Source organism: Diaphorina citri, unplaced genomic scaffold (assembly GCF_000475195.1).
Source record: "Diaphorina citri unplaced genomic scaffold, Diaci psyllid genome assembly version 1.1 scaffold15, whole genome shotgun sequence".
Classification (NCBI taxonomy): domain Eukaryota; kingdom Metazoa; phylum Arthropoda; class Insecta; order Hemiptera; family Psyllidae; genus Diaphorina; species Diaphorina citri.
Genome location: NW_007377454.1, coordinates 296,831 through 314,553, shown reverse-complemented (window position 1 = coordinate 314,553; position 17,723 = coordinate 296,831). Strand labels below are relative to the sequence as shown.

Sequence of the window (17,723 nt, the reverse complement as noted above, 5' to 3'; positions counted from 1 at the left end):
GAGATCGGGCTCTAGTCTTGATTTTAAATCATTACATAAAAGTAAAATCAAAAAATCAAATCAAGAATGATAATAAACTGAATATTAAACAAATTAAGTAGGTACATAGGTACTTATTTTCTCTAATCACTACGGGCTAAAAAATTCCCGGAGGGACGGACCCTGCTTGTTATTACTATTGTAATAATAAAGGAAGGACGGACTAAAAATGAAAATAATAATAATACATAATACTAGTAATAGGATAGGAGGAAACCAGCTATTCCGGGACCAACCGTCATCTGTTTAGAGAACTTTGCATTCAGTTTAGGAGTATTTTACTTTCCCAAATTTCAACTCTTATCAAGTTTGTTTCCCCTCTTTTGGAGTGATAGCGCCTGTACTTGAAACATGAACTATGTGACCTATGGTTAAACTCCGTAGGTACTTACCTCGAGTACTACCCATATCAGGAGGCAGAGTAGGGGAAGACTGAAAGGAAGAAGCGATTTCATTCTCGGCAGAAGATATGGTAGACAGACTGGGCAGAGTATGGCCTAGTAAATCGGATAGATTCCCGTAAGGGATTTCCGGCACGATTTGTTCAGGAATCTGGAGGAAAAAAATAATGTGTTGTTTACAAACAAATGTACAAATAGTAATAGAGAAGTTCCAGGAGGTGGGGGAAAAGGTCGTTAGAGGGCAGCCAAAGTTGGCGAGAGTGTGGAAAAGGGCGTTGGGGGCCTTTAAAGGACAGAGTATGGCAAAAAGTGGGCGGCAAAGGACACTGGGAGTAACAAAGGGGCAAGCCGACGCTTCGCATTGCCTTGCCGCCCCCTCCCAGCGTGCCACCTTTTTTTTATTTTTATTTTTTTAGAAAGAGTTTCTTATCCTAAGCTTAATTTGTGCTTCTAAGATGGGGGCTTTGTTCGCGGGAATAGTTTGAATAGGTCTTAATCCGGGGCTGCCTACTGCCTAGTCCCTACTATCGTGATGGGTATCCTATCCAGGTATTGAACACAGAAATGAAAACACGGGTGATTGAATTTTGAATTTTGTTTTATTTCCTATTTACGTTTCACATTCTGGCATTTTCAGTTTCTTTTTCTATTCTCTCGTTTGAACTTTGAGGGCTCATTTTGAAGCTAATCTTCGTTTTTTGGAATTTTGAGGAGGTCAACCAGTTATGTATGTACAAAATGACAATAGGAATAGAGAAATTATTATTACTATTTTCACGTATTCAGCATTTTATTCAAAGCCCCCACATCAGATGATTTCCGGGGTTCATACTGACTTTAGCTCGTTCACCTAAATAATTTTATCCTAGACTAGACTAGACAAATAAGGTCTGTTCTTGGAACGGCTGGCTTTCTCCTGTCCCATATTTCTTCGCTTTCAAGACGATAAGACCTCAGCAGTTACAGGTGACCCTATCAAATCTCTTATTTAAGTAAATGAAATATTTCCATTGACATTTTATTTATTTATAAAAATATTTTAAATACCTACTTACCTAAATAAAAAAAAAAAATATTAATATTTTACTTACCGTTTCAATACCAAGATATCCCGCTAAATTTTTCATCGACAGAACTCGCTGTTTGGGAGGAATATCAGTCATGGCTTTGTCTATGACGAGAGAAAGCATTGCAATGTTCTCACCCACCTTACACTTCCTCTGCAAATAAATAAGTAAAGAGAGTATTGTTTAGTAAAGTTATGCATATTGCCTCAAGTTAGTGTTTATTACATACACAGAGTCCAGATTTTGTTTTCAAGGGCTAAAAGTCACTTTCAATGACTAAGGTGTTCTCGCAAAGAGAGGGGTTTTAGCTCCCCAAGGCTTGGATTCTACTCCTCAAAACAATCTGGACAATCGATCGTATGATTCAGCCATTCAGCTCATAACTCTACCTCACTTATCTTCTAAGGCCAGCCACTCACTATCAAGTAGGCCTGACAAGCGGAACTTTTCAGCTGTACCTGTCAGGTCTACCTGATAGTGCAATGTGTGTGCTCATCCGGTATCAGGTAGACCTGACAGACGGACCTTTTCAGCTGTACTTGTCAGGTCTACCTGATAGTGCAATGTATGTGCTCATCCGGTATCAGGTAGACCTGACAGACGGACCTTTTCAGCTGTACCTGTCAGGTCTACCTGATAGTACAATGTGTGTGCTCATCCGGTATCAGGTAGACCTGATAGGTGAACCTGATCAGCTGTACCTGTCAGGTCTACCTGATAGTGATTAGCTGGCCTAAGGACCCTTACCTTATCATTGGAGTTAGGTTCAAGCAGACTCCCCGGTTGAACTATGAATTACCTATCCTGTTGTCATGTAAGATATATGCGATTGGGTAACAAAATATATATGTATAAGGAATGAACCCAGAAAGTAAGCCTGTAGCTCAGAAACATATTCGCACTTGAAATTCGAATCTATTTTTGTTGACTAGGGGGATCCAACCCGAGATCTTCTGTAAAGCAGTACAGAGCAAAACACTGGAAATGGAAATAGGCCACTTCGCCTAGCGGTAACATATAGGCCTACTAAATCATACCGCTGAAGACCCCGGATTAGTTCCGGAATTCATCTTGCAGCTAAAACGGTAGATGAATATTTAGCTTCATAAAACCGTAGATGTTTTTCAGCTTCATAAGTTCAGACCAGACATAATTTCTAAATTTTGACACGGTTTGTTTGTTTTCTGCTTGATTTACGAGATTTTGAAGAGCAGCGCTGGTTTGAGTTGTATCAGGGTCCAGAGTCAATTCGTGGTTCTAATTGCCTGAACTAGAGACCTATAGCTCAAGAATCCTTTTGCTTATAAAGCGTGTCGCGAGCCGTGCGAAGTGAGTGTAACAGGAAAAGGTAGAATACAGTTTTAACAGGAAAGGGTATAAGGCAACAATTGTAACAGGAATGGCTTCATAAGTTCAGACCAGACATAATTTCTAAATTTTGACACGGTTTGTTTGTTTTCTGCTTGATTTACGAGATTTTGAAGAGCAGCGCTGGTTTGAGTTGTATCAGGGTCCAGAGTCAATTCGTGGTTCTAATTGCCTGAACTAGAGCCTGTGGCATCTTCTCGGCCCAGATCTCTCCTTCACAACCAACCTACGGGAATAGAAGAAATGTCAATTCTAAATGGATGCCTTTTTTTACACTAATGGTGGCTGGGCTAAATTTTTCTGTAGAAATGAATAAAAAAAATCTCCTATGTACCATCGTTTTCAGCTTAACTCCGTACACAAGACGGACCTTTTCAGCTGTACTTGTCAGGTCTACCTGATAGTGCAATGTATGTGCTCATCCGGTATCAGGTAGACCTGACAGACGGACCTTTTCAGCTGTACTTGTCAGGTCTACCTGATAGTGCAATGTATGTGCTCATCCGGTATCAGGTAGACCTGACAGACGGACCTTTTCAGCTGTACTTGTCAGGTCTACCTGATAGTGCAATGTATGTGCTCATCCGGTATCAGGTAGACCTGACAGACGGACCTTTTCAGCTGTACTTGTCAGGTCTACCTGATAGTGCAATGTATGTGCTCATCCGGTATCAGGTAGACCTGACAGACGGACCTTTTCAGCTGTACTTGTCAGGTCTACCTGATAGTGCAATGTATGTGCTCATCCGGTATCAGGTAGACCTGACAGACGGACCTTTTCAGCTGTACCTGTCAGGTCTACCTGATAGTGCAATGTGTGTGCTCATCCGGTATCAGGTAGACCTGACAGACGGACCTTTTCAGCTGTACTTGTCAGGTCTACCTGATAGTGCAATGTATGTGCTCATCCGGTATCAGGTAGACCTGACAGACGGACCTTTTCAGCTGTACTTGTCAGGTCTACCTGATAGTGCAATGTATGTGCTCATCCGGTATCAGGTAGACCTGACAGACGGACCTTTTCAGCTGTACTTGTCAGGTCTACCTGATAGTGCAATGTATGTGCTCATCCGGTATCAGGTAGACCTGACAGACGGACCTTTTCAGCTGTACTTGTCAGGTCTACCTGATAGTGCAATGTATGTGCTCATCCGGTATCAGGTAGACCTGACAGACGGACCTTTTCAGCTGTACTTGTCAGGTCTACCTGATAGTGCAATGTATGTGCTCATCCGGTATCAGGTAGACCTGACAGACGGACCTTTTCAGCTGTACCTGTCAGGTCTACCTGATAGTGCAATGTGTGTGCTCATCCGGTATCAGGTAGACCTGACAGACGGACCTTTTCAGCTGTACTTGTCAGGTCTACCTGATAGTGCAATGTATGTGCTCATCCGGTATCAGGTAGACCTGACAGACGGACCTTTTCAGCTGTACTTGTCAGGTCTACCTGATAGTGCAATGTATGTGCTCATCCGGTATCAGGTAGACCTGACAGACGGACCTTTTCAGCTGTACTTGTCAGGTCTACCTGATAGTGCAATGTATGTGCTCATCCGGTATCAGGTAGACCTGACAGACGGACCTTTTCAGCTGTACTTGTCAGGTCTACCTGATAGTGCAATGTATGTGCTCATCCGGTATCAGGTAGACCTGACAGACGGACCTTTTCAGCTGTACTTGTCAGGTCTACCTGATAGTGCAATGTATGTGCTCATCCGGTATCAGGTAGACCTGACAGACGGACCTTTTCAGCTGTACCTGTCAGGTCTACCTGATAGTGCAATGTGTGTGCTCATCCGGTATCAGGTAGACCTGACAGACGGACCTTTTCAGCTGTACTTGTCAGGTCTACCTGATAGTGCAATGTATGTGCTCATCCGGTATCAGGTAGACCTGACAGACGGACCTTTTCAGCTGTACTTGTCAGGTCTACCTGATAGTGCAATGTATGTGCTCATCCGGTATCAGGTAGACCTGACAGACGGACCTTTTCAGCTGTACTTGTCAGGTCTACCTGATAGTGCAATGTATGTGCTCATCCGGTATCAGGTAGACCTGACAGACGGACCTTTTCAGCTGTACTTGTCAGGTCTACCTGATAGTGCAATGTATGTGCTCATCCGGTATCAGGTAGACCTGACAGACGGACCTTTTCAGCTGTACTTGTCAGGTCTACCTGATAGTGCAATGTATGTGCTCATCCGGTATCAGGTAGACCTGACAGACGGACCTTTTCAGCTGTACCTGTCAGGTCTACCTGATAGTGCAATGTGTGTGCTCATCCGGTATCAGGTAGACCTGACAGACGGACCTTTTCAGCTGTACTTGTCAGGTCTACCTGATAGTGCAATGTATGTGCTCATCCGGTATCAGGTAGACCTGACAGACGGACCTTTTCAGCTGTACTTGTCAGGTCTACCTGATAGTGCAATGTATGTGCTCATCCGGTATCAGGTAGACCTGACAGACGGACCTTTTCAGCTGTACTTGTCAGGTCTACCTGATAGTGCAATGTATGTGCTCATCCGGTATCAGGTAGACCTGACAGACGGACCTTTTCAGCTGTACCTGTCAGGTCTACCTGATAGTACAATGTGTGTGCTCATCCGGTATCAGGTAGACCTGATAGGTGAACCTGATCAGCTGTACCTGTCAGGTCTACCTGATAGTGATTAGCTGGCCTAAGGACCCTTACCTTATCATTGGAGTTAGGTTCAAGCAGACTCCCCGGTTGAACTTGTATGGCAAAGGCATCCCTTACTTCATCCCCCTCTTCATCTCTAGCTTTCACTCGGACATATACATCTCGCAGGTCTGCAGGTGTGGGTACTCCCTCCAGAAGTTTGTGCCGCTCGTCAAAGATCAACCAGGACGGTAGGAATTTGCCGACGTGGTTTTCGATCTACATATAAAATAATAATAAATAATGAAATATTTCGGTTCTACAAGGGAGCAGTAGAGAGTTTTCCTAAGACCGATGAGGTAATGAGCCAGCCTTGTTAGCCTGGAGAGTAGCACGCCTGCCTTGTATCCTTGTAAGTGCTAGGTTTCCGCCCGGGCGGCCTTTAAGCTTTGTTCTTCGAAAGGCTGACTTTCTCCTATTCTCTCCTCTTTCAATCTTCGAATTCAGGACAATAAGACCTTTATTACTACAGTACCCTCCATCAAACCTCTGTTGAACTTGTATGGCAAAGGCATCCCTTACTTCATCCCCCTCTTCATCTCTAGCTTTCACTCGGACATATACATCTCGCAGGTCTGCCGGTGTGGGTACTCCCTCCAGAAGTTTGTGCCGCTCGTCAAATATCAACCAGGACGGTAGGAATTTGCCGACATGGTTTTCGATCTACATATAAAATAATAATAAATAATGAAATATTTCGGTTCTACAAGGGAGTAGTAGAGAGTTTTCCTAAGACCAATGAGGTAATGAGCCAGCCTTGTTAGCCTGGAGAGTAGCCTGCCTGCCTTGTATCCTTGTAAGTGCTAGGTTTCCGCCCGGGCGGCCCTTAAGCTTTGTTCTTCGAAAGGCTGACTTTCTCCTATTCTCTCCTCTTTCAATATTCGAATTCAGGACAATAAGACCTTTATTACTACAGTACCCTCCATCAAACCTCTTTTTCTTCTCCTTCGTCTTCTTCCTATTGCCCCTAATAATAAAGAAAAGAAAAACTGGGCACTTCATACATACCTTATATCGGATATTGGTTCCAGAGAACGCATTATCGGGAATAGGATACTGAAAAAGTTTGCCGACAAACGTAGAAGTGTCGGGTATGCCATAGTTCAGCTGCAGAGGTTTGTAGCATGATACAAGACATAGACTGGACAGCAGGCAAATGCAGAGTATACTCCTGAGCAGAGACATACTGAAACATAGAAGATGAGAAAAACGGTTCAACATATCAATATTAATTAGACTTACTTCATCATGGACAATCGTTACTGTGTTGAAAGCCCAGAAGAGGTTAGGTGGTAGAAGAGCCGCGGTAGGCACTTAAAAGAAAATATCAATATGAAAGCCCTGGAACACCCCAGTTGGAGCACGGACCACCCCCGACCATAACGGCTGTCGAATAATTACAATAAAAACATGCTACATAATCGGAATTTTGAAACCTAGAAGGTACATAATAAAGTGTAAGTAGATGGGTCTTTAATTTGAATTTCGTACAAAAAAAAAAGACAAAAAAAAACACACTTTCCAACCTTTGCTGAAGCGCAGGCTCCAAAATCACTTAAAATTTCTTGAAAATAAAACTCGAAAAATTTACATTTTAAAATATAAAAATAAAAGACCAAAACTACAAAAACACTTGATATCAGTACTACCGATCACATCACTACAAGTGTCACACGCGTAAAAAAATACCACAAAATACCTTCTGCTTATTTTTTACTAGCAATTTTGAGTCTCGTAATTTCTGGTCCTAGGCGCCAGACACTCGTACCTACTACCTACTGATATCTGGCATGTCCGTAGTGCAGCAAGTGTGACTGGTCCTCTGATACCAAGAAATGATGAGTCTTTGAGACTTGGGAAAAGAAGTACTGAATGTACTGACCACCTCATGAGGCTCCTAGTCTATGACTAACTGATAAGGATAGATGATAAAAATGTCAATTTGAGGTAGATAAGAATTTTACGATATAGATAAGATTGTTATTTTTATCTATTTTTTAATTAAAAAATCTGGTGTGAACATCACACGACTTTCCTTATCCTATTGAATGATGCTTACTTTGAGTGTTCTTTCTTGTACAACACACGACTTTCCTTATCCTATTGAATGATTCTTATTTGAGTGTTCTTTTACCCTAATTTTTACAATATCTCTAACCGTTTTGTAGCTAAGCTGAAAACCGCCAAAAAACGGTCGAAATCTGTCCAAAAGCGGTCAAAATACCGCCAAGCGCAGCAACCATCTTAACCAAACGCTTTGTGTTGCATCCTTGTCACATTTGTGAGCTACATACCAAATTTCAAGTCTCTAGCTTATACCGTTCCCGAGATATTGTTAAATTACACCGAAAACCGCCAAAAAGCGGTAAAATGCCGCCAAGCGTTGCACCGGTCTTAACCAAAAGTTTCGTGTCGCATCCTTGTCACATTTGACATCTATGTACATACCAAATTTCAAGTCTCTAGCTCTTACCGTTCTCGAGATATTTTGTTTACAGACGGACAGACAGACAGACAGACACACAGACACACCGGACCAATGGCTGAAACTTTGGATTTAGGCTCGGACCTCAAAACGTGTTTTGGCACTAAAAACTGACCATCGAAATTTTGACCCGATTACATTACTTTCCTTCCTATAGGATAAGGAAAGTAATAAAAAATACCAACAAACCAGGGCTGCTCAAGCCCATCCTTTCATTTCAAGGAAATTAAGAACTCTTGATACGTGGGCTCGGAAAAAAGGAAAAAAACTTGAAAGATGTTCTGGTTGTCTAATATGAAATTAACATGACACTGTGTGGTAGAACCGAAGTAAAATAGACACAATGAAAGCGGAAAATCGCAGTTGGGTAGAAGAGCTCCTCCAAGAAAAGAAATCTAAGAAGACTGTACAAAAAGTACCAGACAATACAACCGGTTCCCACGTCTAGTACATTTGTACTGGCTGTGGAGAGCTCGGGTTGAACCACTCCTATGGCACAACCATGTGCGTCCCACGCCGTAACATAATGTGTCCCTCTCTCTGTCTACACAACCAGTTCTTCTCTGATAACCGCATTAACGCTTGGAACTCGCAGGGCGGTCCAAAACTGAACCTCGGGAGATCGAAAGAAACAAATTGGATATGTGAATATGTGAAATTTCCTACATGTGTTGATTTTTCGTGAAAAATCCATGTTCTATTGTTTACAACTATTGAATAGCATTGGTTCACGATGTAAGGCTGAGAGCCCCTAAGATTGGTTTACAATAAGAGTATAGGCTAGATCCCACACTGAGAGAGAAAAAACTAGGGTGCCGGAAGCCCAATCGAGTGACTGGGTTCCGGAGCTCTACATCGGGAAGCTCGACACTGTAATATAGCATTCCAACAACCTAAATCAGGGGGAGTAACCAAATAATAGAGAGTTCTTCCACCCTAACTTGGGCTTCCGACCCAAGCCTGAGTTCAGGTCAGATCCTGTTGAGATATTTCTGAAACAACACTTCCCGTGCATTCTAATGACTCTAATGACAGACAGCTACAATACAACCTATGCCTAGTTCTATCCTCTATCCTTGCACAGACAAACTTCTCCATCCCAAACCAAATACCTCTCAGTTCCAACTCCCACACATGAGCACACGACAAGATTCAGGCCATCTAGGATATAAGATACACAAGCACTTTAAGAGCAGAACTTGGATTCGGAGATATAAGAAGAGAAATAACGTTGAGAAATGTGTGAGTGCTCCGACGTAAAAAAATAATGCACTAGAGCAGCGATTTTCAACCTATCTTCACCCGCGGACCCCTTGGGTAGAACCCCCGCCACCATCATAATGAGTACCGGGTACCCAAACCTCGGATGATGTGTACCATTTTACTACTAAGTCCTAAACACACTCAGTACTTTTTGAAAAAATTCAGTACTTCAGTACCTTGAGCTCAAAATCCAGTACTTTTTGGGACTGTACTGCACTGGCCGCCAAAATTCAAAATTTGCTCGTGTCCGCCATTACACGCTTTTTTCGTGTACCCCCAGAGGTACGCGTACCCCCCGTTGAAAACCGCTGCACTAGAGATACGATACGCAGGCTAAGTGCTGCCAACGCATTTTACGAACACGGTCTACAAGAGGAATCCACAAGAAGAAGAACAAGTAGACGACAACATGGAAGAAACTTTAAGAGCAAGTTACATGAAGAATACTATCGTCGGGTTATTGGGTACTTGAGTGCATAATAATCTAATGAATAGAAAAAATAAATGTGAAAACAATGTTTATGATAATGAATTACCTATCCTGTTGTCATGTAAGATATATGCGATTGGGTAACAAAATATATATGTATAAGGAATGAACCCAGAAAGTAAGCCTGTAGCTCAGAAACATATTCGCACTTGAAATTCGAATCTATTTTTGTTGACTAGGGGGATCCAACCCGAGATCTTCTGTAAAGCAGTACAGAGCAAAACACTGGAAATGGAAATAGGCCACTTCGCCTAGCGGTAACATATAGGCCTACTAAATCATACCGCTGAAGACCCCGGATTAGTTCCGGAATTCATCTTGCAGCTAAAACGGTAGATGAATATTTAGCTTCATAAAACCGTAGATGTTTTTCAGCTTCATAAGTTCAGACCAGACATAATTTCTAAATTTTGACACGGTTTGTTTGTTTTCTGCTTGATTTACGAGATTTTGAAGAGCAGCACTGGTTTGAGTTGTATCAGGGTCCAGAGTCAATTCATGGTTCTAGTTGCCTGAACTAGATACCTATAGCTCAAGAATCCTTTTGCTTATAAAGCGTGTCGCGAGCCGTGCGAAGTGAGTGTAACAGGAAAAGGTAGAATACAGTTTTAACAGGAAAGGGTATAAGGCAACAATTGTAACAGGAATGGACAGAGTCGACACAAGTAGTGAGAGGAAGCAACTGGGTATGAGGACAGGAAAATAAAGACGGATTAGGAAATACATGAAAAGGTTATACACTATAAATACATCGATGAACTGTTTAGAGTGTTTAAGTATGTAGATTACGATCCAATTTGTACATGGGTGCCTAATTGGAACTAGTTTTCAGCTCAAATTTCAAATAACTGAACTAGTAAACAATTCAGAGGCAGTGCCGTGCGAAGTGAGTGTAACAGGAAAAGGTAGAATACAGTTTTAACAGGAAAGGGTATAAGGCAACAATTGTAACAGGAATGGACAGAGTCGACACAAGTAGTGAGAGGAAGCAACTGGGTATGAGGACAGGAAAATAAAGACGGATTAGGAAATACATGAAAAGGTTAGCTATAAATAGATCGATGAACTGTTTAGAGTGTTTAAGTATGTAGATTACGATCCAATTTGTACATGGGTGCCTAGTTGGAACTAGTTTTCAGCTCAAATTTCAAATAACTTAACTAGTAAACAATTCAGAGACAATAAACTCCGGACCCTAATGCAAAGACCTGCTGGAGCTACTGTACCTATAGAACTTAACCATACAGTCCGCACACGTACTACAGGGGATAAAGCTCATTATGACTGTTTGGCTCAGGAGTAGCATTATGATTTAGAACGGAAGATAAAGTTCCGTCGTAGGCGGATGATCTGAATTCTCTATTGTACGAGTGTCTAACTAATAACTGCTTCTTGAGCAGCAACTGCTACTAGAACAGATCGGTCCGTACTAAGGCCAGCAACTCACTATCAGGTAGACCTGATGAGCACGCACACCCACTATCAGGTAGACCTGACAGGTACGACTGAAAAGGTCCGCCTGTCAGGTTTACCTGATTACCTGATGAGCACACACACTATCAGGTAGACCTAACAAGCGGACTTGATCTGGTGTAAATGTGAGGTTAGAACGGAAGATAAAGTTCCGTCGTAGGCGGATGATCTGAATTCTCTATTGTACGAGTGTCTAACTAATAACTGCTTCTTGAGCAGCAGCTGCTACTAGAACAGATCGGTCCGTACTAAGGCCAGCCACTCACTATCAGGTAGACCTGATGAGCACGCACACACACTATCAGGTTTCAGGTGTACCTGTCAGTGTGTGCTCATCAGGTATCAGGTAGACCTGACAGACGGACCTATTCAGCCGTACCTGTCAGGTCTACCTGATTAGGTGTACCAGTCAGGTCTACCTGCTAGTGAGTGGCCGGCCTAACACTAGAGGCATTCTCGGAAAGAATTCTGTGGCCCAGCAATTTAAAATCAGCCCGTGACGAACACCTCACCAAAAGTGAGATTTTTTTGTAATCCCTAGTGAATTTCAACGCCTCGATTTATTTATGACTGTAATTCGGTCTTATGACTATAATTTGGTCTAATTGGCAATCAAACGGTTTGCCATATTAGGCTCGAACTGCCGCGGGCATAGCACACCTCGAATTAGTTTGAGTAAACATCACGGGGCCGTTTGGTTTGGAGAAGAGTAATAACGTGGTGGGCATCGATGAAATATCTATTTTCTTTTATTTTAAATTTCTTTCAATTTAGTACTTAAGTAAATAAACTTGAAAAAATTAAGTGTCGAAATCGAGTGGAACCCACCAGAACAGAGAGCTTGACACTTTAAATGTGAGGTTTACCTGATAGTGTGTGTGCTCATCAGGTATCAGGTAGACCTGACAGGCGGACCTTTTCAGCCGTACCTGTCAGGTCTACCGGATAGTGTGTGTGCTCATCAGATGTCAGGTCTCTATAATAGTAGCTTTTTTTAAGAGTTTGACAGAGGGAACTGTAACAACTGTATCAAAACTGCAAAGTTATTAATTAAGCTCACTGGCTCTTACATGACAATTGTACATCAAAGTCTACCTGATAGTGTTTGCGCTCATCAGGTGTCAGGTATAATTGATAGTGAGTGGCCGGCCTAACACTAGAGGCATTCTCAGAAAGATTTCTGTGGCCCAGCAATTTAAAATCAGCCCGTGACGAACACCTCACCAAAAGTGAGTTTTTTTTTTGTAATCCCTAGTGAATTTCAACGCCTCGATTTATTTATGACTGTAATTCGGTCTTATGACTAAAATTTGGTCTAATTGGCAATCAAACGGTTTGCCATATTAGGCTCGAACTGCCGCGGGCATAGCACACCTCGAATTAGTTTGAGTAAACATCACGGGGCCGTTTGTGGAGAAGGAGAAGAGTAATGATGTGGTGGGTATCGATGAAATATCTATTTTCTTTTATTTTAAATTTCTTTAAATTTAGTACTTAAGTAAATGAACTTGAAAAAATTAAGTGTCGAAATCGAGTGGAACCCACCGGAACAGAGAGCTTGACACTTTAGTAGAACATTCCAACACCCTAAATCAGGGGAGATTACCCAATAATAGAGTTCTTGCAAACTTTTAAGTATCCTAAAAATTTAAACATCCTATCAGTCTTTCTTTTCTCAGTGCATTTCAAAAAGGAAAATCCCAGGATTATTAAGTCACTTTGCGGTTCTTCGGGAGTTAAATTCATCACTATATTTTCCCTATTTCCTATTACTCAGAGGTGTGAGTACTTAATTGTAAGTACCTACCAACATAGGTGATTGCCAATTTAACAAGGGGAGGCAAACTTATCAAGCGTTCGAACGTAAAGACATGTGTCTCTCGGTGTTTATGCTTCAAAAACTAACACGTTTAGCTTTCCTCAGCCTTTGGATGACAGCAAGGTAGATGTTCGTAACGTAATAACATTTACAAAATTTACTCCAGCTCAATTTTCGCCCCCTACCTTTACCCTTTTCCCCTCTAAAATCAAGTCAGACAGGTGTGTGTTGATATTACCTCCCCCTAAGCCCTCACATTACCTCCCCTAAACCCTAACTATGGCGCTTCTCCTCCACAATATCCTACGTAAGTGCATAACTTCAATCAAATTTTCCATACGTTATACGGGGTGAAATTACCAAGGGTCATGGGAAAAGGACTCAAAATTACCAACAAGAGATACATAATCATAGAAGAATAATAGCCAAACGAGAACTCAATACATGAAGTGAGGCAAGAGGATGATATCTGGACAGGTCATCTAATTCTGGTGGTTAGTTTCGGGTGCACTCAGCCTTGCGAGGAAAATTGTTGATTGATACTTTTTTCCTTCATAGGAACTGAGGGATTGTTGGAACAGGTTTTAGACATAAATGGTGCTTTTAGTTTACTTTATTTTAAACATCAACATGAGTATTGCCTTGCCTTCCTGATAAAATTGACTACCTACATTTGCAACTTCCTGATATTTACCGATAAGCTGATAACTGAACGTGTCTGCTTTAGGACCTCCCTGTATTTATCATTATGATAACAGAATTACGTTCAGTGTGGCAGCAACATAGACTGGAAAACGCATACCTAGCTACATACTTTACAAGAAAGGAGGGAGACATAGTATTCTGTTGAGAACGGAGTTAGAGGGGGGAGTATATGGGAGGTAGAAAGAGACTTCATTTAGGCTGGAGAATTTGATAACAAGGGGTGAGAGACTGACACCCATATTTATGAACAAAATGCTGGCTCTTAAGTTCGTGCCAAGCATAGTCTCAAGGCATTTGATTGGTCAATTTTGACTTGAGACTGATCTAAGAACGATCATTCTTGTTCATAAATACGAGTCTGAGACAGCATAGGTGCTTAGGCGGAAAAGAGGGAAAATTATGTAAAATTAAGACGATAAGATCTTGAGATGTGTCCACACGTGGTCGACTAAAACCGTAAACACTGTCTCGACAACATAGATTCACCTCTTCAGCTATTCGAACGATGTGGATTGACGGCCGTCCACTATGTGTGGACATAGCTTTGGTAGTTACAGTTTCCTCTACCAAACCTCTAAAAGAAAAGAAAAGTACCCTTAGTGGTCAACTGGTCATAGGTAATTAAGATTAAGTCCTGTTATTTCAGTATCAGCAGCACGTGTTACCCCAGACGATCACTCGTGCACCTACCAAACACGCACAAGTTTGCTTAACATTAGTGATCGGTCGAGAAATGGTGCATTCAACGTGTTAAAGACCCTGTGTTGCCTCGTACCTACACCAAACTAACTACACCAAACTAAACTCGTTTTTAAATTCCCCAGTCACTTTTTACTTCTTCTCCTTCTTTTTTTTTTTTTTTTTACTTTCTTTTTTTTCAATTTCTCTTCTTGATCTACGAGTACTCAAACTTGAAAGTTTTTCAACGAATCTCTCAATCACTTTCTATCAAAGTACCTATCTACCCACTCCAGGGATTTATCTCAGAAAAGAATAAAATTTCAAGCTTACTAGCTAGGTAGACTTACCGGGTAGAGGCACATAAAAAGATAGCGGAGGAGGAAGAGAAAGAAAATCCTTTCCCTACACAAGCATAATACACATTGGATAAAGGAGAATAAAATGAGCTTAAAACAGCATACTTACTTTGCCTAGATAATGTAAAATGTGTGTACAGGGAAAGACAAACGTTGCAAGGTGCAACACAAGAATGGCAATGACACAGACTTTTTTCTTTTTTCTTCTTCTTTTGTCTCATTTTTTCTTCCTCTCTTTATTTCTTTCTTCCTTTCCTTTAAAATGCATTGAACGTTTAAGACCTTCCTGTTAAATTCTTGAAGCTCCCAATGAAAGAAAGATCAGTGGTTGGGTGGAAGAGCTCCTTCAAGAGAGAACCTTGTCACTTAAAAGGCAAAAAATATTTGGTAATGTTCTTTGGTATTGCCTAGGCATGTTTTGTTTCAAGTACTTATACCTACCTACTCAAATGGTTATTTCTCATTTCTAAAAATAAAATAGTGATAAAAAATAAAATTGTGTTGAAATAAGGCTTTTGTTCAACTCTGTGTGATGAAGTAATGAAATCATAACAACAATGACAAAGCAAGATGTTGGCTTTGATGCTTTAATACCTCCACCCTCCACCATAAGGAGAGTATTATACAGGATGGGCTATCAAAAGGAGAGTATATTACTATGGAGGTACATACAGGGTGTGTTCATGTTTTTTTTTTTTTTTTTTTTTTTTTTTTTTTGTTAGGCAGGGGGGGACAAAAAGGGGGTTTTTTTTTTTTTTTTTTTTTTTTTTTTCTTTTTTTTATGTTAGGCATTTACCTGCCTTGGCATTGTAGTGATTAAGGTGCTTGTCTGATGTAAACAGGAAGGCATGGGGTCCATTCTTCAATATTTGCCAAGATTTGGAATTTTGTCCTTGGTGTCACTCAGTAATAATAATAAATTGACCTTTTTAATAGGTACCTACCTACTTACTCATTTAAGAAATTGACCTTTTTAGTATCTACCAAGGTAGGTACTTATTCTGGATCAGATAAGATCAAAGTTTCTTTTGAATCACAACCAAATCAAAATAACTCGAGGAATACCAGAGGAACTTGACTTGAGATTATTTTGACTCCAAGTTCAAATCTCAAGGAATCATCATGTCCAGAATACACTTACAAAAAACAGGTTAGTAAATTTTGGGAATGTTTAGGTATGGTCCAATTTTGGTCCATCCTATCAGGCAGCCATTTCTAAAAGAATTTCTCAGGCTCTACTCTTATAGGACAGAGTCGACACAAGTAGTGAGAGGAAGCAACTGGGTATGAGGACAGGAAAATAAAGACGGATTAGGAAATACATGAAAAGGTTAGCTATAAATAGATCGATGAACTGTTTAGAGTGTTTAAGTATGTAGATTACGATCCAATTTGTACATGGGTGCCTAGTTGGAACTAGTTTTCAGCTCAAATTTCAAATAACTTAACTAGTAAACAATTCAGAGACAATAAACTCCGGACGATATTGTTTCTACAGTTTTGCATTGGAGTGGTAACTTAAGCGAGGATAGCGTGGGATTGTTGGGCTTTTTTTCTAACTATAATAACCAACAGGTAAACATTGATTAGATAGATCTAGAGAAGATTGATCTAGCTAGAACCTACTTTGGGGCTACCTGACCAAACCATCAAACAGTAAACAATAAATAGCATCCTCTCTTGAAGTTTCTCTGGTGGTGCTGGGGGATAATCTTTAAATAAAAAGAAAAGTTTTACATTCCCCTTTTCTTTTCATTAACCCAATTATTTAGGAAGGAACTCAACTGAGTTCACTGTGACTTTGCAACAGAAATAAAAATGAGTGACCTTTTCCACAAAGCTCCAACGGAAATTAATGTTATTGGATAGGTATGATCTACTGCAAATCACACTAACCTAGGTACATCCTTGATAATCCAGCTTAACAACTAGTGAGTGCACATAGGAAACATGATTCACATGCATTACAAATAAGTGCAAAAGATAAGATAAGAAAAGCTGATTCAACCCTTACCTTCCTTCCAATGATATTCTAAATTTTCATAGCAGTTGTTGATTTATCAAAATCAGTAAACACCCCATGAACATTTTTTACATTTTAAGCACAAATTAACACCTTAAATTAAAGTCGGTCTGTCTTCATACGAAAAGGAATTCAAAGAATAATCAACAGTAAAAGCTCTTCGGAAAAAGTGTTTTTCCTCCAAATGAAAAACTTTTTTAACTTTTGGATCCACTATTCACGGATCTAGCACAGGGGAGCGTGTTGAGGACGAGATTTTTCGAGAAAAATCCCATGACAACAGTAGGGGGATGGGATTTTATTTTTCATAAAACGTCCCTTTCCCACCATAAATTCTTTGTTTATTTTTGACTTGTAATTTTATTTTCTGTTTGTCAAGACCTCACAACTTTTGAAGAATTTGAAGTAAAATTTCGTTTTTCGTAGAGTTTTCTTTAGTTTTCTCAACCTCTTTTTATTCTTGCGCTAATTCAAGTCACAAGTGAGTGTTTCTGTTACCACTATAAAGTACCTACTCTTTTTTGTCTACTGTCATCAAGTCAGTAGTCAGTGTCTCTAATTCTCTATAGTCCCTGCTGGATTGCCTTGTTTGAGATATCTAACGTGTGTCTGTGTTGGTACGAGATCAGTTCAAGGAAGATGAAGCTGTGTGAGTTCTGTGGAAAGCTAATGGAGGTGTCAAATCTGTGCCCTAAATCACCAAAGTATGGAAAAGTATCTTACAAGTGTAATAGCCAATGGAAAAGCAGAATTTTGAATTTGGACGAATCATATTGAAATATGGAATTGTAAATACTATTCCATACTTTGGTGATTTAGGCCACTGGGCATAAGTAAATAGGTAGGTACTGCTGCCTTCAGTTCAGT

The 17,723-nt window shown here is 40.6% G+C and overlaps 1 protein-coding gene across 1 annotated transcript in view; it reads right to left on the bottom strand.

Moving 5' to 3' along the window:
- LOC103507479 (dystroglycan-like) overlaps positions 1–17,110 on the bottom strand; it is a 36,230-nt gene extending 19,120 nt beyond the window's left edge. Inside the window, exons 1-5 of the mRNA XM_026822175.1 lie at positions 16,848–17,110; positions 6,570–6,747; positions 6,060–6,224; positions 5,574–5,780; positions 1,532–1,660 (exon numbers count right to left, since the gene is read on the bottom strand). Coding sequence (XP_026677976.1) covers positions 1,532–1,660; positions 5,574–5,780; positions 6,060–6,224; positions 6,570–6,746 — 678 coding nt within the window. The 5' untranslated portion in view covers position 6,747; positions 16,848–17,110. The remainder of the gene's footprint in view (positions 1–1,531; positions 1,661–5,573; positions 5,781–6,059; positions 6,225–6,569; positions 6,748–16,847) is intronic.
- Positions 17,111–17,723: the final 613 nt, after the last annotated feature.